General features: G+C 44.2%; 1 protein-coding gene across 5 annotated transcripts in view; it reads right to left on the bottom strand.

The window, feature by feature from the left end:
* The window catches only part of LOC140200610 (UDP-glucose 6-dehydrogenase-like), an 87,592-nt gene that overhangs the window by 23,202 nt on the left and 36,470 nt on the right, over positions 1-27,920 (bottom strand). For 4 of the 5 annotated variants that reach the window (XM_072264160.1, XM_072264161.1, XM_072264162.1 and 1 more), the window contains 4 exons: positions 18,976-19,077; positions 5,428-5,628; positions 4,621-4,818; positions 567-714 (listed from right to left, as the gene is read on the bottom strand). In XM_072264160.1, coding sequence (XP_072120261.1) covers positions 567-714; positions 4,621-4,818; positions 5,428-5,628; positions 18,976-19,077 — 649 coding nt within the window. The remainder of the gene's footprint in view (positions 1-566; positions 715-4,620; positions 4,819-5,427; positions 5,629-18,975; positions 19,078-27,920) is intronic. The other variant, XM_072264163.1, reaches the window with a different exon arrangement.

The raw sequence follows: 27,920 nt of genomic DNA, 5'->3' as shown, positions 1-27,920 counted from the left end.
CAGCTTTTTGCATATGTTGCTCTGGGTTTCCGGCATCTGCAGAATCTCTTCTGTACAAGATACAGAAGCCCGAAAGCAAGTGCCACCAGGCTCAAGGACTGCGTCCACACCATTGTTATAAAACTAGTAAATGGTTCCCTAGTACAAAAAGATGGACTCTTGTTCTCACAAGCTACCTTGTTATAAATTTGCTCATTATTATTTAACTGCACTGCACTTTCTCTGTCGCTGTTACACTTTATTCTGCAGTGGTATTTTGTGACCTTGTTCTACCTCAGTGCACTGTGTAATGATCTGATCGGTATGAACAGTATGCAAGACAAGCTTTTCACTGTATCTCGGTACGTGTAACAATAATAAACCAATTCCAAATTAAAATTAACATTAGGCATCAAAGTGCAAGATAGTTCCAGTGATACTAAACCAGATTCTGATTTCCAGCATTTGCAGAACCTCTTATGTTTACACCAAGTTGAACTAAACCAAAAAGGAAAATTGAAATCTTCAGGATATATAGCAGAGTAGACAGGTTGGCCAATAACTCAGCCACGATATCAGATTCTTACCTACGCTGGCTTTTAAGAACTTGCTTCCAATCCTTTGGTCTGTGCCAATGGCATGAGCTACTTCTTCCACATCAGCCCCCGTCGCCTCACACAAGGCACTGATGGAGTTAATACTGCTGATTCGCTGGGCGAGGAAGGCATTGGCAGCCTAGGTGGGAACAGGACACAGGAGAGGGAAAGAGACACACACACACACACACACACACACACACACACACACACGCACGAGTTAGATATTTTACATAGCAAGTGCGTCTCACCGAATACACCCAGAATCTAGTTAGTGGATGGTGCAGGCACCAAAATAAGGATAAGGATTAGCTTTATTTGTCACGTATACATTCAAAGCATCAGATTTCTAAGCACTAACACTACTTTCAGAATCAAATTTAATATCACTGGCATAAGTTGTGAAATTTGTTAATTTGCTGCAGCAGTACATTGGCAATATATAATAATGAAATATACAAGTTACAATAATAAATATATATCTATAAATTAAATTCAATAAATAGTGCAAAAAGAGAGCAAAAAAAAGGGGGGGAAAACGTTTGAAGTAGTGTACGTTGTCCATTCAGTAATCTGATGGCAGAGGGGAAGGAGCTGTTCCTGAATCATTGAGTGTGTGTCTTCAGGCTCCTGTATCTCCTCCCTGATGGTAGCAATGGGAAGAGGGCATGCCCTGGGTGATGGGGTCTGTAACAATGAACACCACCTTTTTGAGGCACCGCCTTTAGAAGATGTCCTTTATGCTGGGAAGGCTAGTGCCCGAGATGGAGCTGGCTGAGTTTACAACTTCCTGTAGTTTCTTTCGCACTGTGTATTTTTTGTAACCTGACTGCACTGCTACCAGAAAACAAATTTCATGACACCCATCAGTGATCATAAACCAGATCGTGATTCTCAGGACGCGGCCTGTGGCCTTCTGTTCCAGAGGAACTGAAATCCTGTCAGGAACTCTGAGAAAAGCCCCCTTCAGACATCCCCCCCACCCAAAATAACTCATCCCCAAGCCTAAATCTGTTTCCTCTATGTTATTCACTTCTGACGACAGGAGAATGTTTCCTGCAGTTTATCCCCCATCTATACCCCTGCATCATTTTCTTTTCTTCAATTATGTCCCTTGCTCCAGGGAAAACATACATCATCTCTCCAGTCTCTTCTCGCAACTGAAAGGCTCTATCCTGTAGTCATAGAGTATGACGGCACAGAATCAGGCCCTTCGGCCCACCTGGTCTATGCCAACCTAGTTCCATCTACTTGCACCCAGGCCAGAGGTTCCCAACTTCCGAAGGGTTCATGGACCGCAAGCTGGGAATGCCTGACACGGACAACAACCTTCCATACCTCTCTCGTCCATGCACCTATCAAACCTCTCAAACATTACAGTTGAATGCACGTCACAGGAACAAGCCTCCCCACCGAGGACATCCTCAAATAGCGGTGCTCAAGATGGCAGCATCCATCATGAAGGACCCTCATCACCCAGGACGTGCCCTCTCCTCTTTCCTACAATCAGGAGGGAGGTACAGGAGATTGAAGACAGACATCCAATGTTTTAGGAACAGCTTCTTCCCCTCTGGTAATGAATTCATGAATACTACCTCACTATTCCTCTTTTGCATAATTTTTTCTTATTTATAACATTGGGTGGTGGGGTGGAGATTTGTCTCTCCCAAAGCAGGTGTAAGGCGCTCCTTGTCTCCGCTAGCCTGTAGGTCATCCTTGGCCAAGGTGTAGCACCTGCTTAGCCCCCTGGATCAGGGTCACGTGAAGCCATAGGAGCAGGTGGTGGATGGTCGTATGAGCAGCTGGTGCATCCCAAGTCCTGGTTATGCGACCACTGACGCAGGCAGACAATCTCTGAAGAGTGTTGATAATGGCTGGGGTCACCCATCTTGTAAAAACACTGTCCAGAAGGCAATGGAGAACTACTTCCATAGAAAAACTTGCCAAAAACAATTTTGGTCATTGGCAAGAACACTGTCATCTACATCATATAATAATTGTAACTGATGATAATCTTGTGTCTTGCACTGTACTGCTGCTGCAAAATTACAAATGTCAATACACGTCAGTGACGATCAACCTGATGGTGATTCAGACTATCGACAATTTACGCACTCTCACCACAGAGTGAAGATCCCCCTCGGATACTGCAGCTTTCACCCTACATCTGTGATCTGTTGACCCAGTCTCACCCAACCTCAGTGGGAAAAGTTTGCATACTCGATACAATTGAAAATTTCGTATTCCACTTTTGTATGGCACACCACTGATCACAGGCCTCCAGTCAGAGAGGCAACCATCTATTACCACCCTCTGGCTTCTCCTGCGAGGCCAAAGAGAAATCCAAGTGACTACTTCAAACTGAGCACCAAGTGGACAGCCTCGCATGTGGGACTTTGTCAAAGATCCTACTAAAGTCTATGTAGATAGCGTCCACTACCTCCCTCTGGTTCTGTTATGGGTTGACAGTAATCACTCTGGACCCAAGTCTAAAATCCTGGGGTTAAAATTCACCTTTTATATATAGAAAATGATAAACCTGATTCTGATATGGGTCTCTATTGTGGACTGAGAGTGGGAAGGGTGGGGGGGGGTGCAGTTAAGGACATGGGAATCTTGGTTTGGAAAAGGGGAAGGGAGAGAGGAAGGAGTGGGAAGCAGAGAGACATTCTGTAATGATCAGTAAACTAATTGTCTGCAATGAAATGACCTTGTCTGGTGACTCAGGGCTGGCTGTGTCAGCACCCCACCCCACCCCACCATCCCTGGCACTCTACCACCAGTCCCACACCCCTCCTGCAGAGCTCCAACATACTTTACTGCTGTCAGACTTGCAAACTCGCTCTCCATTCCACATTAACAAATACAGTACTGTGCAAACGTCTTAGGCACCATAGCTACAGCATATGTGCCTAAAACTTTTGCACAGTGCTGTATGTACCGTGGATTCCAGTTAATTGGGCCTTCAGTTAATCGGGGCAGCCACTTATTTGGGACAACTGTTAAAGAACAAAAACTAACTGAGAAACTATTTGGGATTCCCTTTGTCTACTTAGGAACTATGTCCCTTAACTGGGGCAGGAGACCGATGTCAAACAATTTCTAACTAGCGTCAGTCATGTGCACTTGTGTGGACATTAGATACTACATTAAGCTTACAGCAAACAGTTTTTAATAGAGTCAGTTGTGTGTGTTTCTGTTCGAAACGCAGTGATTTTTGTCACAAATAGTTGGTGAGAAATAAACAGCAAGGTAAGTCAGAACCGTTTTGTTCACTGTGGTTTTAAGCATTCAAGCTTGGAGATGTGAGAAACAGCCAGGAGTGAAAATGAAACGATTTCACTACTACAACAAGTTAGAAACTACAAAGAGTTTGAAGGTATTTACAATCATCTTGAATAGTACAATGAAAATGAAGATTTGGAGGATGCATTGTATGAAGGGTGTCAACAAACTTTACAACTCCTCCCTTGGAGGGTCAGACACCCTGAGCCAATAGGCTGGTCCTGGACTTATTTCCTGGCATAATTTACATATTTACATATTACTATTTAACTATTTATGGTTTTATTACTATTTAATTATTTATGGTGCAACTGTAACCAAAAACTAATTTCCCCCGGGATCAATAAAGTATGACTATGACTATTAACTGCATTAGGTATCTGCACCGATTTTGTTCATTTACAATCAAAAGTACATGGAGCATACATTGTATGAATTCCTCTGTAGATAACTATTAGGAACCAACATGCAGTTTATAGTACTGTAGTAGTATTGGTATTGTTCTCATTTGATATGTATTTCTGTATTTAAATATACAATTTGTTACTCAGTTAAACAGTAGTTTTTCTTTTATACCTTTTTAATTTTTCCATGAAACCAGCTAATTGGGGCAGCTGCAAAATTGGGCCAGAATGTACTGGCCCCGATTTGTCCCAATTTACCAAAATCCACTGTCTTTATTGAAACGACTCTGGAATGGAGCACAAACTCCACGGATTTTTTACAACCAATCCCATCATGCTTTAGTCAAAGACTGTACCAGTTTTGAGAGTTCCGACGACCAGGTGTTGGTTGTGATAATCTTGTTCTCCGGCACCCAGTGCTCGTAGATGCTCTTGAGGGCCAGAATGGCCTTTTGACCTTCTGGTGTCTCGTCTCCGCCAATGAGAACTCTGTCAGGATTCTTGAGGTCAGTGATTGCTGTGCCTTCAGCCAGAAATTCGGGGTTGGACAGCACCTAGAGGATGAAGTGTTCACTCATCAATAATGTTTAACACACTCCTACAAATTTGGCTAGCTGTCTAAGCAGACCACAAGCCAAAGGCAATCTTGAATGCAGCAGGATACAAGCTATGTTACAAGTCCCTGGTAAGAGCACACTTTGATTGCATATTGAGCAGGTATTAGACCATAGATGATAAAATACAAGAGCAGAATTAGGCCATTTGGCCCATTGAGTCTGCTCCACTATTCCATCATGGCTGATTTATTATCTCTCTCAACTCCATTCTCCTGCCTTCTCCCTGTAACCTTTGACCCCCTTACTAACCAAGAACCTATCAACCTCTTCTTTAAATATACCTCCACAGCCGTCTGTGGCAATGAATTCCACAGATTCACCTCCCTCTGGTTAAAGCAATTTCTCCTCATCTCTGTAGTAAAGGGATGTCCTTGTATTCTGAGGATGTGCCCTCTGGGCCTAGACTCCTCCACAATAGGATACATCTTCTGCATGTCCACTCTATCTGGACTTTCAATATTCAATTCTTCTGAACTCCAGCAAGTACTGGCTGAGACCTCATTATACGTTAACCCTTTCATTCCCAGGATCATTCTTGTCACTTACTTGGAGGTTTAAGCTGGACTTGGTGTTGGCGTTGAATATCCTGCGAATGCTCTCAGCGGCCCTCACTGGCACCGTGCTCTTCTCCACCACGATCTTGCTGCCATTGCCCACTTCTGCTATCCTCCGGGCGCAGGCCTCGATGTACTTCAGGTCCGCGGCCCGGCCCTTCCCAATCCCAAAGGTCTTTGTTGGGGTGTTTACCTGTTGGACGAGGAGAAGGGGTGAGGTGATCAGATAAGGGACAGGCCCCAGCAGACCCGATTAAGACAAGTTTACTTCACGATTGGACAGACCAGTTGTTTTTGCCAGCTGGGTATGGCAACTGCTCTACCCTCAACCATAGGGAACTGCAGAGTTGTGGACACAGCTCAGCACATCGCAGAGTGAGCAGCCTCCCCTCCACGGACTCTGCCTGCACTACTTGGTGCCTCAGTAAAGCAGCCAACATCAAAGACAGCTCCACCATGGATGACCCCAGGCCCAGCTGCAATAGGAGGAGGGTTCGACATGGGGCTAGCAACCCCGTCCCGTTAAAACCCAGTGCTATAGAAACACCAACAAAAGCTCCAGAGACCTCATCCCTGGAAAAGGAAGGATCTTCGAAGATAGACTACAACTGGGGACAAGTTGACAGACTGGCCCAGGGGACAAGACTCTGGTGAGCTGCTGTCCTGTAGGAGTGATGGGCTTGAGAAGATGATCGAAGACCCAACCCACTCCTTGCTGATTTGATTTGATACCAACAACACATTTTCACTGTACGTTTCAAAGTAGATGTGACAAATAAAGCTAATCTTTTTAATTTCACACACCCGTCACTGAACAGATCCCATGACTTACGGCCTCAATTTCAAGGACCCTTCATCTCATGTGCTCGATATTTATTACAGGTTTCCCCCGCCATCCGAAGGTAGAGTGTTCCTATGAAACGGTTCGTAAGCCGGAATGTTGTAAAGTGAATAAGCAATTACCATTTATTAATATGGGAAAAATTTTTGAGCGTTCCCAGATCCCAAAAATAACCTATAAAATCATGCCAAATAACACACAAAACCTAAAATAACAGTAACATTTAGTAAAAGCAGGAATGATATGATAAATACACAGCCTATATAAAGTAGAAATACTTTTCTGCAGCACTGTCTAGCGCAGCGAAAATCTCGCGGAAGCGCTCTCGGCAAAAACACGGCGCAAGCACTCTCGGCAGAAACACTCTCTCCAGTAACCTTTAAGCAATGAAGCTGCCAAATCATACCAAATAACACATAAAAATACACAGTCTATATAAAATAGAAATAATGTATGTACAGTGTAGTTTCACTTACCGGAATCAGGAAGACTCCAATAAATTGCAGTTTCATCACAGTTAAACACTTGCTTATACGAACAACCACCTGACACAATCGGCAATCGCCTCTGATCTGGGTCGACATTACGTGCCGGGCGGCACCTAATTAATTAGCTTGTTTATTTCGGCTTTTTTCTTAAAGATGTGCTGGGTGCGTCCCGACTACTGCTGCACCCCTGCATTCTTCGCGGCCTGGAGATTGGGGACCACTGCTTAAACTATGAAGCTGCCCTCGCCTCAGAAACCAATCAAACCACCCATGACTAACTTTAAATTCCACTTTCACAACACTTTCATCACCATCGCCCAGTGCTTTCTGTTTCAGCTTATTAAAAAGACTGACCAATTCCTCCTTTTAAGTATAAGAAAACTTAACGGAACACCACGCTTTGTACACCCATCAATCCACTCAAGCAATAGACTTTCCATTTTATCTATTATTGGATGCCGACTAAGAGAGACCACTTTGCTACGAGCAGAACCAACAGTAACATCGGCAGCTTTCTCTCTGCGTATAAATAGTGCGAATGCTGGACGCGGGCAAGTTCGATATGTGGACAATGTCCTCACTTCGTTCACCACGATTGAAGCACCTAATTATGTCTACTTTTACGCTAAGTATAACGCCCTTACGAGCTCTTTTAGGCTTTTCCGATACCTTGGAACTCATCTTGCTAATGGATGCACAAAATAAATCGAGATAAAGCACGTGTTTAAGCAATGGTGGCTAGAATGCAGTTCCGGGGGAGGAGATTGGCTGTTCAGGCGCATGCTGCCTTTTTTCGTAACAGAGAAAACACCTTCTGTTAGCGAAAACAGGTAACTAATGTAGGTCTTCCGTAACAGCGAGGTATCATAAAGTGAACACTTGGAAAACGGGGGCCACCTGTATTTATTTATTATTATTTCTTTTTTCCCTTTTCTTTTTGTTTTTGCACATAGGTTGTTTGACACTCCAGCAGGGCTCAGCTTTTCAGTGACTCTACTGTGTGTCTTTGTACTTAGTGTGTATGTGGTAATCGGGGAGGAGGTCACGTAGCATCCACACCAGGATCACCAGGCTCAAAAACAGTTTCTTTCTCTAAGCAGTAATGCTGATCAGCACCTCCACCCACTAACCCACCCTCCACACCCCCAACCACTACTTTATCATATCCTGTCAGTTTATGTAGAGACACTCCTGTGCCTAGCCACTTTATGGACGTACAAACAATCTATGTATACAAGTTATCTCATGTACCACGGTATATACTGCATATCGTGGGTTTCTTTTATTATTCTGCACTTTACCTTATTATGTTTTTTTTGTGCTGCATCGGAACTGGAGAAACAATTACAGACTGTTACACTGTGTACTGGAAATGATATTACATGATCTTGAATCTTTTTTTCACTGTACTGCTGCTGCAAAACAACAAATTTCATGAAGTATGATAATAAAGCTGATTCTGACTCTGTGTCTCAGTAAAGCAGCCAGCGTAATCAAAGACCCCACCCACCCAGACATTCTCTCTTCTCCCCTCTCCCATCGGGCAGAAGATACAAAAGCCTGAAAGCTCGTCCCACCAGGCTTAAGGACAGCTTTCACTCTGATGTTATAAGAATATTTTATGTTTCCCAAGGACATAACCGTACCATGTAAAAACAGGGGACAAGTGCTCCTCTATAATCACTCTGAGCACCGGTGCCCCACAAGGCTGTGTACTCAGCCCCCTGCTGTACTCACTGTACACCCATGATTGTGTAGCCAAGTTTCCATCAAACTCAATATATGTTTGCTGATGACACAACAATTGTAGGCCGTATCTCGGGTAATGATGAGTTTGAGTACAGGGGGGAAATTAAGAACCTGGTGGCATGGTGCGAAGACAATAACCTATCCCTCAACGTCAGCAAGATGAAGGAATTGGTTGTTTTAACTTCAGAAGGAGTAGCGGACTGCACCACTCAATTTACATTGGTAGTGCACAAGTGGAACAGGTCAGAAGCTTCAAGTTCCTCGGGGTCAATATCACAAATGACTTGACTTGGTCCAACCAAGCAGAGCCCACTGCCAAGAAGGCCCACCAGCGCCTTTACTTCCCAAGAAAACTAGAGAAATTTGGCTCGTCCCCTAAAACCCTCACTAATTTTTATAGATGCACCGTAGAAAGCATTCTTCTAGGGTGCATCACAACCTGGTATGGAAGTTGTCCTGTCCAAGACCGAAAGAAGCTGCAGAAGATCGTGAACATGGTGCAGCACATCACACAAACCAATCTTCCGTCCTTGGACTCACTTTACACCGCACGCTGTCGGACCAGTGCTGCCAGGATAATCAAGGACACGACCCACCCAGCCAACACACTTTTCATCCCTCTTCCTTCCGGGAGAAGGCTCAGGAGCTTGAAGACTCATATGGTCAGATTTGGGAACAGCTTCTTTCCAACTGTGATAAGACTGCTGAATGCATCCTGACCCGGATCTGGGCCGTACCCTCCAAATATCCGGACCTGCCTCTCGGTTTTTTTTGCACTACCTTACTTCCCATTTTTCTATTTATGATTTATAATTTAAATTTTTAATATTTACTAATTTTAACTATTTTAATATCTTTAATATTTAATATTTGTAATCCAGGGAGTGTGAAGCGCAGAATCAAATATCGCTGTGATGATTGTACATTCTAGTACCAATTGTTTGGCGACAATAAGGTATAAAGTATGAGCAATCACCAAAAAGATCGGCGCAAAAAGCTTGTCATGACGGCGCCCCGTCAACTCCACCGGGAGTTAAGGGCACACATGCGCGCACACACACACACACACACACACACGATTGACTCTTGACCTCACGAACTACCTCCTTACGACCTTGCACCTTATTGTTTGCCTTGTCTGCCTGCACTGCACTCTCTCTGTAACTGTAACACTTCATTCTTCATTCTGTGTTGTTTTACCTTGTTCTACCTCGATGCATCCTCAATCCCATTCTCCTGCCTTCTCCCTGTAACCTTTAACACTGATTAATCAAGAACCTATCACCTTCCACCCTGCATATAGTCACATGCATCTCGGTACATGTGACAATAATAAACCAATTCCAATTCCACTGTGGCCAAATCCTGTTAGAGCGCTGTCTCCCACAAGAAATAAAGGAATACCATAAATTCCGGTGTATAAGCCGAGAATTTGGCCCTAAATTTTGGTCCTAAAATTAGGGGGTCGGCTTATACACAGGGTGCTAACTTTGGAAGAACGAATACATGGAAGACAGGTCATATTTATTGGCTGTTTTTGAGTCAAATACAAAAGAAAATACAAACACTTATGAAAGCTACACAAAAGATCTACAAAACACATTCTGTTTCTCAATTTACTTGTACACACTGTTGTCGTCAAACATTCGGAGCTTGAAACTCTCACACTCATCATTATCTGACTCTCCCAAAATCGCATTCCATTCTTTGGCAGTCACCATACCATGACCGCAATGTCTGTATTTTCAGCTTTCAATGCTGCTTTTGTCTCACCTGACAAGTGCGCTTTGAACGTGTCCCAGATAAGTAGCAACTTTTCCTTCCTGAAATCTTCGGGACGTCAATGCCACACCTCTTTAACCCACTTCAAGCAACCTGCTTGATCCATCCAGCCATGTTCTTGAATGCAAACAACACCTAGCGGGAATTTTTCTTTCTTTGGGAATGTTTTCCTCTTAAAAATCACCATTGGTGGTAGTTTGGTCCCATCAGCCATACACGGTAACACGACAGTAAAATGTTGCTTCTCTTGTCCAGTTGTTTTGACAAGGACTGTTTTCTCCCCTTTCTGATTGACAGTGCGGTTGCCAGCAAAATCAAAGAACATTGGTGTCTCGTCCGTGTTACCAATCAGTGAGAGCGGGTAAGAATGTGCCTTTCGATGCTTGATGACAAACGATTGGAAGGCTGTAATCTTATTCTCAAGATCGCTCGGCAACTTCTGAGCAATCTTTGTTTTTTTGTCTCAACACAAGATCAAGTCTATTCGTAAGTAGGGTACACCAACTTCGCGCAGCTTTGACATTTTCGCTGACCTCATGGTGTTTTTCAGCCCATTTCAACACCTGAACTCAAATCACTTCTCTGGTAACAACGTGTCCAGACGATCCCTGGTGATTCACCCACTCTAAAACCTTTTCTTGCAGTTCTGGCCACTGGCATGTTTTCCTGCAGTTTGCACATTTTGTCTTTGGCATTTCCCTCAGCATGTCCTCTGCCTTTCTCCACTCTCTCACTTGCTTCCCGTTTACACTAAACTTCTTAGCAACTGCAGAATTATTCGTTCCTTTAGCAAAATCAACAACCTTCAGCTTGAAGCCAGCATCATACCGCATTCATTTTAATCTTTTGTACATGGTGGTCGCAAACTCAATACTGAGTACACGTACTGATCCCGCCACCCCATGTTATGTTTTAAACGAGATTACGATGGGCGCTAAATGGTTTCATGGGGGTTACATTTCAGAGGATTCTTTACCATTGGGAACCTAATCCAAAACTTCCCTCCCTGATCTATTTATTAAGAAATCGCTTATAACACTCTATAATGTGTAGGCCTATTTTCTTAGCGGGTACTGGTTCACAAAATTTCCAGGTTCCGGATCCGGCAAAGCTAAGTACCGGCATGTGAGATCTTGTGATCTTTTCTGGTTAAATCAAAAACCTCTACAAAAGGGGTCGGCTTATACAAAGGTAAGGTGAAAAAGTCACTTTTTCAACATTGAAGATGGGGGGGTCGGCTTATACACCAGAATTTACGGTAACGTCAGACAAGCTGTTGTCAGTCCTCACTGTCACTGTGCAGAAGGCCACACACCAACAGGCCCAAGTAAGGGCAGATTAAATTGTCTGGAGGCCCTGGAGACAGCGGCCACTGGAATCTGGGGCAACACACAAACTGCCGGAGGAGGTCAGCAGGTCGGGCAAGGGGCTGTGCTGAACACTGCACTGTCCAGTCTTTTCATTGAGCGGCAGCTTCGGAGGTTTCCTGCTCTCTCCAGCGGGAGTTCCGCCAGACCCTCTCTCACTGCTTCCCCTCCATCGTTTCTGTTCAACCCACTGACTGATGGCTGCTTCCATTACGGGTACCGTGAAGGCTCGGCTCTCCCACGAACTGAATGCAGGTGCTCAATCTGTATTTGGTTTTTCCAGTGTAGAGGAGAGCGTGGCACGCAGTGAGGTAGATTGGGGGGAAAGTGCGGGTAAATCACAGCTTCACCCGGAAGGACCCGGGTGGTGGGATGGGAAGAGGTGAGAGAACATTTAGGGGGTGGTGCTGTAAGAATGCGGGTGCTGGGTGGGAGTGGACCACGGAGTCACAAAGTGAACAGTTCCTGCAAAACCTCGCCATGGCGTAACGCAGGAACGAGGGCAGAGTTTTCCAAGAATGCTGCTGCGATTCGAGGGACTGAGTTATGGAGGGAGGTTGAGCAGGCTGGGTCTTTCTTTCGTGGAGTGTAGGGGAAGATGGGGTGATCTTGTACAGGTGTATAACACATCGGTATGTTGGTTTATTACTGTCACATGCAGTGAGCTACCGTGAAAATCTCGTCTTGCACACTCCACCCACCTTCTTACTCCGACTTCTCCTCTTTCTTTCCAGTCCTGACGAAGGCTCTCGGCCTGAAACACCAACCGTTTACTCTTTTCCATAGATGCTGCCTGGCCTGCTGAGTTCCTCCAGCATTTTGTGTGCGTTGCTTTGTCTTGCATGCTGCTCATGCAGATCCAACTGCAAGACAAGCTTTTTAATCAGAGTCCTGCTCCTCCCTTTTCTTACCTATGACGTTGGTACCAAAATGTGCCACAACTTCTGTCTGTTCACCCTCCCCATTTAGAATATCCTGGACCCGATGCAAAACATCCCCAACCCTGGCACATGAGAGAACAGGCTTGGGCAAGTACAGGCAGAAGCTCTAAGTAAGCAAGTTTCCTTTCCCTGTTAGTACATAGCTGGTGTGTGGAGAATGGGTCCAGGTTTTGCCATTGCTCCATGTGTGAGATTTGGGAATTTTGGGAGAGCTCCATTCTCCCCGATAACTACATCTGCATGAAGTGCACTGAGCCGCAGCTGCTTCGAGACCGTATTAAGGAACTGGAGCAACAGCTCGATGAACTTCGGCTCACACGGGAAACTAAAGAGATGATGGATAGGAGCTGCAGGAGGCAGGTACCTGGGTGACTGTCAGGAGAGAGGAATGGAATAGGTACCCCTGCAGCCATTCACATTTGGATGCTGTTGCAGGGATGGTTTTCCAGGGAAAAGCTGCAGCGACCAGGTCTCCAGCACCAAGTCCGGCTCCCTGGCTCAGAAGGGAAGAGTGCAGTGGTGAAGAGGGGACTCTGTAATTAGAGGAGCAGACAGCAGACTCTGTGAAGGAGATACCTGGATGGTATATTGCAACCCAGGCGCCCAGGGTCAAGGACGTCTCAGATTGGGTCCACAGCATTCTAAAGGGGGAAGGTGAGCAGCCAGAAGTCATGGTACGTATCGGTACCAACGACATAGGTAGGAAAAGAGATGAGGTCCTAATGAGAGAACATAAGGAACCAAGCTCCTTGGGGTGCAGATCTCGGACAATCTCACCTGGTCCAGGAACACCACTGGGATTGTGAAACGGGCCCAGCAGAGATTGCACTTTCTGAGGAAGCTTAAACAAGCATCACTCCCCACTGACATCTTAACTCCATTCTACAGAGGCGTGGTTGAGAGTGTGCTGACCTTTTGCATCACAACCTGGTACTCCAGCTGCAGTGCTGTCAACAAAAAAGCCTTGCAGAGGGTGGTTAGGGGAGCAGAGAAGGTTATTGGGGTCTCCCTGCCTTCTGTCCAAGACCCCTTTCAGAGTCGATGCTTCCAGAAGACACGGTACATCATTAAAGACCCCTCACACCCTCTCCATGAACTGTTTGTTCTTCTGCCATCAGGCAAACGTTACAGGAGCATCAAAACTAAAACCACAAGGCTACTAAACAGCTTCCTCCCACAGGCAGTCAGACTGCTAAATAGCTGCTCCACCTGACTCTGCTTTGGACACTTTTAACTTGCACTGGACACTTATAACTGATTTTAACTGACATGTGGCTGTTGTGTTTTACTATTTATTGTTATGTTTATTATTTAGTGTTGCGTTTGTTATGTTATGATTGCACTGCTCCTGAGAAATGCTGTCTCATTCTGCCCTGCAGAGCTGATGTACAGTTAGAATGACAATAAAGATTTTTGAATCTTTTGAATCTTGAATCTTGAAGTAGAAAGCTGAAAAGCTTTATTCATGGCTGTATTCATGGTTGAATGATAATGAAACTTCAACTTTAACTTAAAAGCGTCCTATCTGAATACATCACAGCTTGGTATGGCAACTGTTCTACATCAGACCCCAAGGCACTACTATGATAACGGCCCAGTCCTTCATGCAAACCAGCCTCCCTTTCACCGTCCCACCAGCCTCCCTTTCATTGTCCCTCTCTACATTTCTCAAAGAAAGCAGCCAACTTCACCGAGGGCCCCTCCCAGCACAATCATTCTCTCTTCTCCCCTCTCCCATCCGGCAGAAGTTTATAAAAGTTTAAGATGACATCTCACCAGACTCAAGGATTGCTTCTAATTCACTGTTATCAGACCTCCCAAAGGCTAAAAGATGAAATTTTTATTGGCTAATTATTATTTCATTGTGATAGTACTTAGCTCCATTCATTCTGTTGTAGTACTCGTCAAGACTTGGGTTCAGCAATGCTTTGCTGCCTGCCTGCATTCCGCCTTGCCTGAGAAATTCAACTGTCAAGTCAACTGACTCTGAAGACTAGTGGTATTCATTTTATTCTTAGTTGTTCTTTTCAGCCGCAGTGTAGGCTTCGTTTTCCATTTGAGAGTTTTAGTTAATGGCCCTGTTCGGCCTAGTGTTTATTGTTTTCTTTTCCCTTTAATACTGTTCGCATTAAAATCTGTGAAATGTCGACCCGCTTCAGTGTCTCTCACTCCTCACTTGGGCCATATACGAACCTGGTGACAGCAAGTCTCGACCACGCAAAGGTGAACCCAGCGGAGAGAGAGTAGCTGACCTTGGCCATCAGATTCATTGGTCAGAGTGATTCGTCGAGGCAACAATGTTCCGTTCGAATTCCTCTGTATGAACTCCTGTTTCTGTCTCCAGCGTGACAGAAGGATCTTGCCAATAATGGACCCAGCAAAGTTTGGACAGTGACATTTTGACATTGGTGGCTTGAGAAGAGGGTGTCTTCTACTCTCAGTGCATGTCCTGACTCTACATTCCGGGGGTCCCGAGTCTATATACCGAGCTTCTCTAGTCTACATAGAGTTTCTCCAGTATCCATTCCAAGCTTTTTAAGTCAAAAGTACCCAGCTTCCCAGCTTTGTGGTCCTGCAACTTAGGTCTGCATAACAAATGAGTGTTTTAAGCAAGCTTATCAATTGATTCAACAAATCATCATTTAAGTCAATAGTGTAAATTCCGGAAGACCCCTACTCCAAAAGCTGATCCCTGGCTGGAGTGTGCAAATACACAAGTGAAGTAACCCTATCCCTTACTCACTCTTCCTTCAGTTAGTCCTGACGAAGGGTCTCGGCCTGAAACGTCGACTGCACCTCTTCCTACAGATGCTGCCTGGCCTGCTGTGTTCACCAGCGACTTCTATGTGTGTTGCTTAACCCTATTAAGAGTATTTTTAACCCCTTGATGAAAGTTATGGTACAGACTGGGAAAATTGAACTTTCATGTAGCAAATTAAACAGACCTACAGAGATCCAGCTAGCTTAGCAATGAAAGAAACCTGTCTATGCTGCCTTGATCTGTAAAATTGAAAGCACATCCTAATTGCCTCTGGAAAAATCGTGAAAGATAAAACACAGTGAGCAAGATTTGAAAAGGTTCCTGCTCTAGCTTTCAAGTTTCATGTTTTCAAGGTTTCCCAAGGACTTTTCTCTGTTCCCAAGGTTTTTACTTTTCTGAACGTTTCCAAGGTTTATTTAATGTGTTTACAGATTTTCAATATCCTCCCCATCTCGAGGACTCCCAAACTGCCCTCTCGGCCCCGGCTGAGGCTTGTTGATCTCAGTCTGGGGTTCCCAGGTCTCTCAGATTCCCCGATCTCTCAGTCTGTTGGGGTTCCCAGACCTCAAAGAATCTCCGGATCCTCGAGTCTCCCTGCCTTTCGAGCCAGGGCTTTACTCTTTGGAGAGAAGGAGGATGAGAGGAGACATGATAGAGGTGTACAAGATAATAAGAGGAATAAATAGAGTGGATAGCCAGCACCTCTTCCCCAGGGCACCACTGCTCAATACAAAAGGACAGAGAGTGGTTGGTGCGTGGAATGCACTGCCTGAGTCAGTGGTGGAGGCAGATACACTAGTGAAATTTAAGAGACTACTAGACAGGTATATGGAGGAATTTAAGGGTGGGGGGTTATATGGGAGGCAGGGTTTGAGGGTCGGCACAACATTGTGGGCCGAAGGGCCTGTACTGTGCTGTACTATTCTATGTTCCCCATGCCTCCCTCTTGAGTGCCCCAGGCCTCTCGAGTCATCCCTGGATCTTGAGACTTCAGGTCTTCCTGGCCATCAGGTGCCAGCTATAGGGAGGTGGGTCCAGCAGTGATTTCTTCAGGCCTGGGCAGGGCATCAGAGAGCATTGGGCTCTGAGGTTTTTAGAGAGCTGCTGAATTGGTTAATTGTTGATTAACAACAGTTATTAATGGTTTAAGAGTTGCTTGTGTTTTTCTCCAGCAACTTGCTCTTTGTAATGCAGTTTCCTGGTGTTTTCTGTTTAAGATTGTTAAATTTATTTTCAGGGATTCAGATTAGCTCCAATTGGAGGGTCCTCATTTAGAGAATGATCTGTCTCATGGTGTCACTTGGTCGAGCTACCTCTAAGCTCTTGTTTCTGTCTCTACATGGAAGTCTCTGGCTCCAATACTGGCAGTGCACAGCATGGCACTTACCTACCAGCATCACTGAAGGACATCTTGGACAAGTCCCTCACCCTGGACTTCCAGCAGACTCAGGTCTGTGGCGCCTCAGGGGCTGCGCCTAGAGAGGGGGCCCTGTCACAACCACGGATTTGGCAGCACAGCAGATTCTGCAATTGTGCACGGGAATATGCACGCATCAGCTAATTATTATTTCATTGTGATAGTATTTAACTCCATTCATTCCTTTGCAGTATTTGAAAAGACTTAGACACAGCAACGTTTTGCTGCCTGTTTTGCATTCTGCCTTGCCTGAGAAATTGGACTGTTGAGTCAACTGACTCTGAAGACTAATGGTTTTCGTTTTATTCTTAGTTGTTCCTTTCAGCCACAGTGTAGGCTTCGTTTTCCATTTGAGAGTTTTAGTCAACGGCCCTGTTTGGCCTAGCATTTGTTTTCTTTTCTCTTTAACACTGTTCGCATTAAAGTCTGTGAGCTATCGACCTGCTTCAGTGTCTCTCACTCCTCACTTGGGCCATGTCCACACCAGGGGACAACGGGACACAGGAGCAGAATTTAGCCTGTAGGGTAATGGGACACAATTCACACGCACCAACATTGAGCTAGGGTTCACTTTAACAGACTGGTGTGGCGTGATGACATAGTTACGTGAAATTCTTTTACCGTGCTTTTTGGTACTCAGTGTTCAGAGTACAATCAATTAATTGTTCTTGTTAAATATAAAATGCCTCATGTCATTTTATTGGCGAAAACCCACAGACCATTCAGCCCATCAAGTCTACTCCGTCATTCTATCATGGCTGATTTATCACCTCTCTCAACCCCATTCTCCTACAAGACCACAAGACAAAGGAGCAGGATGAGGCCATTTGGTCCATTGAATGCATCTTCTCTGCAACTCGTTTTCTTTTTACTGCCTCAAATGTGTGGAATGATTTGTCTGGATGGCAAACGAAAGCTTTTTATTACATCTCAGTAAACATGACAAGGACAAACCAACACGAACATGAAGGTTCATCCCGTCACCAAAAGGGCAATTACTTTACCTATAGTTATGTTAAAATTAGTAGAGTGATACATTAATAATTATGTACAACAGAATTATTTACAGGAAGGCATCCCTACTTGCTTTGAAGAGCCAGAAAGCTTTAGGTTCTTTGTCAGTGGTCGCTGCAGTGCATTTTGGACGCTTGCCTTCCAGGATTTAAAACACAATGAGGCGCGTTAAAAGAAAGCCACAATGTCCGGAGGATCCGTCTTGGACACTGCTCCCTTCCTCGGTTGATGAGAAAGCTTGATTACTGATTGCAGAGGGTATGGATGAGGGAGCTAACTGTAAACAGTCTCCTGCGTAAGTAGGTAGCTACACTTTGATACGTGTTCTTGGCTCACCAGGGAGCAGTGGCAGAAACGTCGTCACCCTCTGCAGCTGAGCGGAACGCTAGATCTACGTGAAACCAGTGCTCCTCCGTGACTGGCTCTGGATCTCCATTAGGTTATGCAGCACTCAACAGAACTGCCTGTAACTTGGGCAATGGTGGGCTGCCAGCCTTGTTGACACCCAAGTTCAGTGCCAGCAACCAGACGTTACTCTCCACCTGGCTGCCAGGGAGCTCCATCTTCCCAACTCTGAGCACCACACTGCTGGAGACCACAGCCTCCGCCTGAACCTCGTGCTGGGCCAGACTTTCATGCACGTCACCCTGAGGAGATCTGGGCTTTACTGGGTTGTAATCTGCCAGTTTAGATGGAATGTTATACAATGCTCGAATAAATTTCTCACGCTGCAGTAAACATACAAGTGACACATATACATTCGTCTCGACAACGGAAGGGCAAGGGGACAGATTGAGGGCTAAGCAAAATGCTCACACTGGCTGGCCTCCCAATAGAGACTAACGGGGGCAACAGGGAAGAGAATGTGTCTGGTAGATCAGGTGACCATGGAGATACTATATACAAAGTGGCAAGAATCGATACCTTGACCACACCAAATAATGTCACAATGGCTTCATAACTGACGTAGGCCCTTATCAACACCTAAAGGGGAGTGAGTGGGAGTGGGGCAGAGAGGGATAATAAATCAGACATGATGGAATAGTAGAGCAGACGCAATGGACCGAATGGCCTAATTCGGCTCCTATGTCTTATGGTCTTATATGGCAGTGATTTTAAACCTGATTCTGATGTCTCACTGTATCTGTGATAAATAAATCTGAATCGGTCTTTCACTCACCGAAATAAAGATGAGGTCAGCTTCTTTAATTGCACTGTCAATGTCAGTAGAGAAGAAGAGATTTTGCCCTCGACAGCTCTCCACCACTTCCTGGAGGCCCGGCTGTGGACAACAATGAAAAGTGCACACATTCATTCAAGGAGTAATAACTCTTGCATTTTCCTATCAGTAAAGCCTCAGAATCAAGAGCTAAAAAACAATTCCATACAAGGTTGGAGCTGACATCGGATGCACTTCGACTCTGGCAGGGTTTGTAAGACATTACTTCCTACAAAGCGAAACCCAATAGCATGAATAGCAGCGATGCTTCATGACCAGATGAGCTCAACGCCTTTTATGCCCGCTTTGAAAGGGAGATCAAAACTATAGCTTTGAAGATCCACTCTGCACCCGTGACCCTGTGATCTCTGTCTTGGAGGCCAATGTCAGGCTGTTTTTCGAGAGGGTGAACCCTTGCAAAGTGGCAGGCCCAGACGGAGTACACGGTAAGGCTCTGAAAACTGGTGCCAACCAACTGGTGGGTGTATTCAAGGACATTTCGGACCATAACAGTGAAAGGTTGAAAATTCCCACCTGCGTCAAAACAGCAGCAATGGTGACCAAGCAGAGTAGTGTGAGCTGCCTTTAATGACTATTGTACAGTAGCACTCACATCTACAGTGATGAAATGATTTGAGAGGTTGGTCGTGGCCAAAATCAACTCCTGCTTCAGCAAAAACTTGTACGCACAACAATTTGCTTATTGCCACAATAAATCTACAGCAGATGCAATTTCAATGGCTCTTCACATAGTCTTAGATCAGCTGAACAATACAAATGTCTATCCCAGGATGCTGTTTGTTGACCATAGCTCGGTGTTGAACACCATCATTCCTACAGTCCTGATCAATTGCAGATACGATAGGGGCTTGTAAGAGACTTTTGGATAGGTACATGGAGCTTAGAAAAATAGAGGGCTATAGGTAAGCCTAGTAATTTCTAAGCTAGGGACATGTTCGGCACAACTTTGTGGGTCGAAGGGACTGTATTGTGCCGTAGGTTTTCTATGTTTCTATAAGCTACAAAACCCGCGTCTCTGAACCTCCCTCTGCAATTGGATCCTCAATTTCCTAACCGGAAGAGCAATCTGCGCAGATTGGTATTAGATAACTCCTCCTCACTGGCTCTACTCTATATTCATAACTGTGTGGCTAGGCACATTTCAAATGCTATCAACAAACGTACTGATGATCTAACCACTGTATATCACAGTATGCTGTATATCAATGATTTAGATTATGGAATAGATGGCTTTGTTGCCAAGTTTGCAGATTGGTGAAGGGACAGAAAGTGTTGAGGAAACGGGTAGAGTGCAGAAGGACTTAGACAGATTAGGAGAATGGTCAGGAAAGTAGCAAATGAAATACAATATTGGAAAATGCACGGTCATGCACCTTGGTAGTAGAAATAAATATGCAGACTATTTTCTAAATGGAGGGAAAATCCGAAAATCTGAAGTGCAAAGGGACTTGGGAGTCCTTGTGCAGAACACTCTAAAAGTTAACTTGGAGGTGAGCCAGTGGTGAGGAAGGCAAATGCAATGTTAGCATTCATTTCCAGAGCAGGGATGAGATGCTGAAGCTTTATAAGGCACTGGTGAGGCCTCTCCTTGAGTATTGTGAACAGTTTTGAGCTCCTCATCTAAGAAAAGATGTGTTGGCGTTGGAGAGAGTCCAGGAGGTTCTCAAGGATAATTCTGGGAATGAGAAGTTTATCATACGAGGAACGTTTGATGGATCTCGTTCTGTACTCGTTCAATTTAGGGGTGACCTCACTGAAACCTTTCAAATACTGAAAGACCTGCACAGAGTAGATGTGCAAAGTATGTTTCCCATGCTGGGGGAGTCTAGGGCAAGAGGGCACGGCCTCAAGATAGAAGAAGAAAACCCTTAATTCCGAGTGGAGTCATCAGGACGCCATCACGACGGCGTTTTTTTAAAGCAGGCTTTCTTATTTTTACGAGGCCGAGTTGCTAGCTCGATGCTTAACCCAGCACGGATGGAAAGTGTGCTAGGGAGAGGGCTGGATTCGAACTCGGGAGCCTTCACTCCGAAGTCCGGCGCTGAGGCCACTACTCCACCAGCTGGCTAATCTCAGGATAGAGGAACGTCCATTTAAAACAGATACAGAGAAGTTTCTTTAGCCAGAGGGAGGTGATTTTGTGGAATTTGTTACCACAGGCAGGTGTGGAGGCCTGATCATTGGGTGTATTTAAGGCAGAGATTGACAAGTTCTTGATTGAACATTGCATCAAAGGTTACAGGGAGAAGGGGGAAGGATCAGCCATGATTGAATGGCGGAGCAGACTCAATGGGCCAAATGGCCTAATTCTGCTCCTATATCTTATGGTCATTGTTGGCAGAATCTCAGGTGTAATGAGAAGGTGTACAGGGGCAAGATATACCAGCTAGTGAAATGGTGTCGCAACAACAACCTTGTACTCAATGTCAGTAAGACCAAAGGGCTGACTGTGGGCTTCAGAACAGGTAAGATGAGGGAGCACACATCAGTCCTCAGAGGGATCAGAAATGGAGAGATCGAGTAATTTCAAGTCCCTGGGTGTCAAGATCTCTGAGGATCTAATTTGGTCCCAACATATTGATGTAGCTATCAAGAAGGCAAGGCAGCGGCTATATTTCATTAAGAGTTTGAGGAGATTTAGTCTGTCAGCCAAGACACTGAAAAACTTCTACAGATGTACTGTGGAGAGCCCTAACAGGCTGCATCACTGTCAGGTAGTGGGCAGGGTGAGGGTTGGGGGGGGGGGGTGCTACTGCACAGGATCAAAAGAAGCTACAAAAAGTTGTAAAATTATTTAGCCCCATCTTGGGAACTAGCCTCCATAGTATCCAAGATAGCTTCAAAGAGCAGTGTCTCAGAAAGGCAGCGTCCATCATTAACGACCCCACCACCCAGGGCATGCCCTCTTGTCATTGTTACCATCAGGAAGGAGGAACATATTCCAACGATTCAGCAACAGTTCTTCCCCTCCGTCAACAGATTCCTAAATGGACATTGAAACTATGAACACTACCTCACTTTCATTATTTCTGTTTTTGCACCATTTTTAATTTAAAGTCATAAGACAGGAGCAGAATTAGGTCATTAAGAACCCATCAATCTCTGCCTTAAATACACCCAACGAATGTATCCTGAGGCTGTGCCCTTTTCTTCTAGACTCCCCCATCATGGGAAACATCCTACTCTGTCTCGACCTTTCAACATAATAATATTCTAATGAGATCCCCCTCATCCTTCTAAATTCCAGCGAGTACAGACACAGAGCTATCAAATGTTCCGCGCATAATAACCCTTTCATTCCCGGAATCATCCTTGTGAAGTTCCTCTGAATGGTGTCCAAGAAGGCATAGTATATGTTGGTCTTCATTAGTCAGGGGATTGAGTTCAGGAGCTGGTAGGTGACATTACGGCTCTATAACAGCCTAGTTAGACAGCACTTGGAGTATTGTGTTCAGTTCTGGTCACCTCTTTATCGGATGGATGGGGAAGCTTTAGAGAGGGTGCAGAGATTTACCAGCATTAGAGAGTAAGTCTTATGAGGATAGGTTGAGTGAGCTACAGCTTTTTTCTCTGGAGTAAAGGAGGATGAAAGGTCACTTGATACAGGTGTACTAGAAGGTCAAATGCATAGACTGAGTGGACAGCCAGATTTTATCCCCAGGGCAGAAATGGCCAATATGTGGGGGAATTATTTTAAGACGATTAGAGTAAAATATGGGATGAGGGGAGAATGTCAGAGGTGCTTTTTTTTAAAAACAGAGTGATATGTGCTTGGAATGTGCTGTCAGGGGTGGTGATAGCAGATATATTAGGGACATTTAAAAGAAGCGTAGTTAGGCACATGGATGATAGAAAAATGGAAGGCTATGTAGGAGGGAAGGGATAGATTGGTCATAGAGTAGGTTCAAAGGTTGCAACAAGATTGTGGGCCAAGGTTCTGTAGAGTGCCATATTCCACGTTCCGACCAATCCCACAAAGAAACCAGAGCAACAGAATCCCTGGACAGAAGATCAAACACACGGACTCCGGTCTTCCATTGTGTGTCTGAAGTATGTCGGAGCTCGGAGTTCAACTCTGGTGTCCTGTGTGAGAAAGTCTGTACCCTCTTCCTGTAGGTGTGGGTGTGAGTGGGTTTCCTCCAGATACTCCAGTTTCCTCCCACAGTCCAAAGATGTACCAGTTGGTAGGTTAATTGGTCATTGTAAATTGTCCTGTGGTTAGGCCAGGATTGAATCAGGGAAATTGCTGGACAGCATGGCTCCAAGGGCTATTCCACACTGTACTTCAATAAATAAATAAACTAGGTCAGGCAGCGTCTACGGAGAGGAGTAAACAGTCAATGTCTTGGGCTGAGACCTGACCAAAGGACCACAACCTCTGGCAGCTTGTTCAGCATAAAACCACTTTCTGTGAGAACTTGGCCCTCAAGCCCCCTTTAAATCTTATCCTCTCAAATTAAATCTTAATCCTATAGTTTTGCATTCCCCACCCAGGAGAAAATACTGTGACCATCCACCCTTCATGATTTTATATACCTCTATAAACGGGACCTTTTCAGAATGGCAGGCGGTGACTAGTGGGGTACTGCAAGGCTCAGTGCTGGGACCCCAGTTGTTTACAATATATATTAATGACTTGGATGAGGGAATTAAATGCAGCATCTCCAAGTTTGCGGATGACATGAAGCTGGGTGGCAGTGTTAGCTATGAGGAGGATGCTAAGAGGATGCAGAGTGACTTGGATAGGTTGGGTGAGTGGGCAAATTCATGGCAGATTCAATTTAATGTGGATAAATGTGAAGTTATCCACTTTGGTGGCAAAAATAGGAAAACAGATTATTATCTGAATGGTGGCCAATTAGGAAAAGGGGAGGTGCAACGAGACCTGGGTGTCATTATACACCAGTCATTGAAAGTGGGCATGCAGGTACAGCAGGCGGTGAAAAAGGCGAATGGTATGCTGGCATTTATAGTGAGAGGATTCGAGTACAGGAGCAGGGAGGTACTACTGCAGTTGTACAAGGCCTTGGTGAGACCACACCTGGAGTATTGTGTGCAGTTTTGGTCCCCTAATCTGAGGAAAGACATCCTTGCCATAGAGGGAGTACAAAGAAGGTTCACCAGATTGATTCCTGGGATGGCAGGACTTTCATATGAAGAAAGACTGGATGAACTGGGCTTGTACTCGTTGGAATTTAGAAGATTGAGGGGGGATCTGATTGAAACGTATAAAATCCTAAAGGGATTGGACAGGCTAGATGCAGGAAGATTGTTCCCGATGTTGGGGAAGTCCAGAACAAGGGGTCACAGTTTGAGGATAAAGGGGAAGCCTTTTAGGACCGAGATTAGGAAAAACTTCTTCACACAGAGAGTGGTGAATCTGTGGAATTCTCTGCCACAGGAAACAGTTAAGGCCAGTTCATTGGCTATATTTAAGAGGGAGTTAGATATGGCCCTTGTGGCTACGGGGATCAGAGGGTATGGAGGGAAGGCTGGGGCGGGGTTCTGAGTTGGATGATCAGCCATGATCATAATAAATGGCGGTGCAGGCTCGAAGGGCCGAATGGCCTACTCCTGCACCTATTTTCTATGTTTCTATAAAAAGGATTTCCAACCTGGGGTCCATGGCATTAAAAGACTGGGAACCACTGCTCTATAAGGTCACCCCCCCACCCCCCAGCCTCCTATTCTCCAGGGAAAACTGTGCTAAAACATCCAGACCCAAGACCTCAAGTCCTGATTGCATGATCACAAATCTTACCTGCATCTTTTTTCAGCGTAATGACATCCTTCCCATAGCTGACTGACTAGAACCAATTCAAATCAGAATGTGTTTTACACTGTCACACGTAGCATCCATCATTAAGGACCCCCATCACCCAGGACATACCCTCTTCATTGCTACCATCAGGGAGGAGGTACACACTCAATGTTCCAGGAACAGCTTCTTCCTCTCCACCATCTGATTTCTGAACGGACATGGAACTCATGAACACTACCTCACTACTTAATTTTTTTTATATATTCATTGCTAATTGTAATTCATATTTTTATGTCTTGCTCTGTACTGTTGCTGCAGAGCAACAAATTTCATCACATACGTCAGTGAGACTTTCTACAACTCTCCACAGGAGCACATCGTGTCCATCTGACTGCATGATCGTGTGGTACAGAACCTGCAAGGCACCGGACCACAAGACCCTACAGAGCATAGCAAAAACTAGCGAAAGGATTACCAGTGAGTCCCTTCCCCCATTTGTGACATTTACTGAGAATGTTGCAGGCAAAGGGCCTGAAGTGTTGCTGAGGGTCCCACAATCTCTCTGACCCCCTACCAACAGGAGCATCAGGACTAGGACTGTCGGACCAGGCAACAGCTTCTTCCCTCAGGCTGTGAGGCTGACGAATACCCTGCCATCACTGAGGTCTCATCACTAGGACAGTGAGTGATCCTGCAGGGAGCGCTCATGGAGTGAGGTCGTCTCTGGCTTCGCTCCATTCCTGTTATTTAACCTATGATCTCCTTGATCTAATTAATTTTATCCACACCAGAAGATTTATTCTATCTTACTGATTCATTGATTTTACTGAATTCTTCGTAAATTGCAACTCTGGAGTTTAAAGAAATGAGTACGAGATCCAAAGCCAAAGATGGGAAAGACTCCGACCGGAACGGAGGGAAAAAGAAAGGTGATTCCAAACAAACTGAATCAACTTACGAGGTTATAATGAAGTGTCTGGAGGAAAAGCTCGAGGAACATCGGCAAAAATTATCCGAAAGTTTATCTGCTCAACTTGAACAACATCCCCAAAGCCTTAATGAAGACTTAAAATCAATCATAGAATCTTTGAAATCTCTGGATTGCGAAGTTCAAAAACATGGAGGTAAAATTTCTGAACTGGATACTAAGTCTCAGAAGACGGATTCAAAAGTTGAGAAAGAATTTAGCTTCGACTACTAAGCAACTGCAACACCTTAAATCCAAAGTTATCGATCTTGAAAATCGATCGAGAACACAAAACTTTCGTCTAATTGGCTTACCCAAGGATGTTGAGGTTGGAGACCCTGCAATATTCTTTGCTCAACTTTTAAAGGATACGTTCAGTTCAGTTTTTCCCAACGACCCTCCATTACTTGATCGTGTCCATCGTATACCGTGGATAAAGTCAGCATCGGCTGTATCCAAACCCAGACCAGTTATTCTTCGTTTCCATTATGTTAACGTTAAAGAACAGCTTCTCCAGGCTGCTCGTCGACAAGGGATGATCAAGTATCGCCAGCATTCCTTCAGGATAGTTCAAGACTACAGTCCCGAAGTGATGAAGGAACGACTGACTTTTAAACCTCTAATGTCGGAATGTTATCAAAAAAATCTTAAACCAGCACTTTTGTCCCCTGCACGTCTCAGAATCTCTCTTCCTGATGGATCTCGTCGTGTCTTCCATTCCATAACCGACGCTCGAAGCTTTTTGGATGATAACTACCCATCTGACACAGACACCCTTTTTTAATTAATGCTCAGTGCCTTCTGCACCAGCTTCTTTCTCTGGAGTTTTCCTTAAAAACAAACCTTCTACCACCGTACGATGAAGGTTTTTTTATAAGCTCAAGATTTGTGTTTTGTGCTTACTAATATAGTTATTATTCTATAACCTATATAGAATACTTCTTTCTTGTGAATAACATCATTTTCCTTAAGTTAATTTTTTCTTTAACTTTTTGTTTTTCATTATTATTACTAATGATTTGATCTGACGATCATTTTTAGTTATATGTTTTTTATTTTTGGTTTCCGTATAATTAAAATGGCAATTTGTCTTTCATTTTGCATAATCTCCTTTGTTCTTTGTCCATGTTCCTATGTTTCTTCTCCCCATAATCCCTTTTCTTTTCTGGAAGCGATACTTTACTTACTTATTTATATTTAACTAATCATACGTATTGATACTAACTTTTTTTTATTTATATATTTTAGTAATTATACTATGTAGATTATTTTACTATAGAGTTTATTTTTTATATATATATTAGTTTCCAGGGGATCACCTATATAACATACATCTTTGGAGTTGCCTCCGGCAGAAATGGGGTCAGAGTTAGTATTAGTTAGTGCTTTCTTCAGCCTTCTCTGGCTTAGTTTGGGGTTCTTGGGATTGGTGGGTGGGTAGTCTCTTTCTTTTTTAATTTTTTCTATTGGGCTGATTTAGAACTACAAAGATGTCCGCAGTGTCGAGATTTCCGGTTCCTCTCTGATCATGTATTCCTCTTCCGATTTCATGAGTTTACATTATGGTTAACCCTTTACTTACCAAAGGGTTAATCTCAAATTATGGTTCACATTATTAATTTTGTAATACAAAAACTCTTGGAATACAAATAGTTTAAACCATCCAGTTAAATGGAAAAAGATTTTCAAAGTATTCCAAAGACTGAATGCTCATATTATCTTTGCACAAGAAACTCATGTAAGGAAAGAGGATAATCAATGCTTCTTTAAGTTTTGGAAAGATCAACAATACCATTCAAACGCTCAAGCCACAATTAAAGGCGTTTCAATTTTTATAGATCCCTCGATTACATTTATTCATCAAGACATTATCTCAGCTCCTAATGGCAGATTTTCACTAATCACTGGGGTACTTTTTAATAAAAAGGTTGCTATGGTTAATGTTTACGCTCCGAATGTGGATTATCCTGAATTTTTTAAACACCTATTCACTTCCTTTCCTAACTTAAACGAGTATATGTTGATAATGGGCGGTGATTTTAACTTATGTTCGTGGAAAAAAAAGAGAATTCTTTGTCGTTAGGATGTAGAAATCTCCAAATTTCTGAAATCCCAGAATCAAACATAAAAGATGTTCATCGTTCTTATTCCCGAATT

Source organism: Mobula birostris, chromosome 7 (genome assembly GCF_030028105.1).
Source record: "Mobula birostris isolate sMobBir1 chromosome 7, sMobBir1.hap1, whole genome shotgun sequence".
Classification (NCBI taxonomy): Eukaryota; Metazoa; Chordata; class Chondrichthyes; order Myliobatiformes; family Myliobatidae; genus Mobula; species Mobula birostris.
This window is presented reverse-complemented; position numbering and strand designations above follow the sequence as displayed.